The sequence below is a fragment of the Clarias gariepinus genome, chromosome 5 (assembly GCF_024256425.1).
Source record: "Clarias gariepinus isolate MV-2021 ecotype Netherlands chromosome 5, CGAR_prim_01v2, whole genome shotgun sequence".
Lineage (NCBI taxonomy): Eukaryota > Metazoa > Chordata > Actinopteri > Siluriformes > Clariidae > Clarias > Clarias gariepinus.
In genome coordinates this window covers 23,699,794-23,701,382 of record NC_071104.1, presented here as the reverse complement: position 1 = coordinate 23,701,382, position 1,589 = coordinate 23,699,794, and the positions used below count along the sequence as shown (strand labels likewise).

Here is a 1,589-nt window from a genome sequence, read left to right as displayed (position 1 = left end):
GCACAGGTGCTCTAATAATGGGAATAGAGGATAGATTATTCCCACTGATATCTCATTTAATCCCTAACTGTCCCTATACAGGGATGTTTTATATATATATATATATATATATATATGTGTGTGTGTGTGTGTGTGTGTGTGTGTGACAATATACTAAGGTTGATTCCTCATTAAGAATGAATTACTAAAAAAGAGTATTTTATATTTAAGCTCATTCATACAATAAAAACTTTAAATAATCCATTCACTGATTAGCATAGATCATAAAAATTCGTGCAATTTTTTTTTCTGTACATTTTTAATTTTTTATTCCATTAAAGGTAAAACATTATTCGAAACCTATCGATTTAAACAAACAAAGGCAAACCTGTGCAGCTGTACAAAATTGTAATATAGTCTGGTCATTAAAAATTTGGTTGCAGACAATATGCAGCAATTTTCAGTGCGCAAAAAATACTTTTGGTAAATGAATGTGACTTATAATAACACATTATAATAAGACAAATCAGATAATAAGTTCAGGAGATGAGGTTCGTCTGACCTTCTTGTAATTTGGGTGGTGCGCACATGAAATCTACAGAATGCTGAATAAACATAGACTTTGGCTGAAGAGGAATGATGTGAAAGCGCATACAAAACGGTGCCATGGGCTACTGAGTTAACAGTTAAAAACCTCAGTCTGAGCTTTGAAATCAACTTCGCCTGCATTAACTGGAAAGAGATCCAGCTGCGTCCATGTCTCAAGTTTTGTCACCACAGAGCGCTAATACACGCTAACTATAACCGCTTCCACTTCTTTGCTCGGCCGCCGATCCGTCACCAGAAAGTTAATCATGCCCTCAGACTTGATGAGGAGGTTGCAGCCGAGGAAGAAGATGCCGAAGACCACGGTGAGAGAGAGCACGCACATCACGGCGATCTGCACGGCTCTCATGACGAACAGGCTGCGCTCATCGTCCGGCGTCGCCGCCGCCGCGAAGCCGTCGTCCGTCACCACCGACGAGAAGTTACAACACGACAAGATCCCCTCAGTCCGGTTGGAAAAAATATAAATACCACCATCCGTTTGGTTAAACGTCGTGCCGTTCATTTTCATTTCCGTTCACACAGGTGCTCACCTGTAGCATTAAAAAAAAAAATATATATATATATAAATATATATATGTATTCAAACCAGGGAGTCCAAAGAGTCTTGTTTCAGTTTTTCAACTACAAAGCCGGATTAGAAGTACTAAAAAGTGTACAGGAGGAGATGAGATCCACAGACGGTGCCGCTTTGCGCACAGCATCCCGTGATTGCGCGTCAAAGACGGAAGTAACGAGGCAGCGCGCGCCTGGTGCACACAGTCTGTGGGATACTCTACCTGCTGGGGAAACCATTTATGGAGGAGATGAGACTCTCTCTCTCTCTTTCTCTCTCTCTATCACACACACACACACACACGGAACCGTCGGTGGTGGGACTCGTGCCAAATAGCGCCCTCTAGAGTGCAATCACGACAGTTAACTTACAGGTGGGTGCCAGTTTTTCTTCAGTGTTGACAGAAGCACACACACACACAAAAAATCAACAGCAGTAAATACACATG

General features: G+C 41.5%; 1 protein-coding gene across 1 annotated transcript; it reads right to left on the bottom strand.

Annotated features, from left to right (window-relative positions):
* Positions 1-315: 315 nt before the first annotated feature.
* On the bottom strand, positions 316-1,313 carry rprma (reprimo, TP53 dependent G2 arrest mediator candidate a). Its single transcript, XM_053497144.1, has 2 exons — positions 1,245-1,313; positions 316-1,118 (listed from the first exon to the last, which is right to left on the bottom strand). The coding sequence occupies exon 2, from the start codon at positions 1,094-1,096 to the stop codon at positions 764-766; it is 333 nt and encodes a 110-aa protein (XP_053353119.1). The 5' UTR covers positions 1,097-1,118; positions 1,245-1,313; the 3' UTR covers positions 316-763.
* Positions 1,314-1,589: the final 276 nt, after the last annotated feature.

What these genes read in the sequence shown, in the direction of transcription:
- rprma (XM_053497144.1), bottom strand. Translation starts at nt 1,096, where the DNA reads ATGAAAATGAACGGCACGACGTTTAACCAAACGGATGGTGGTATTTAT.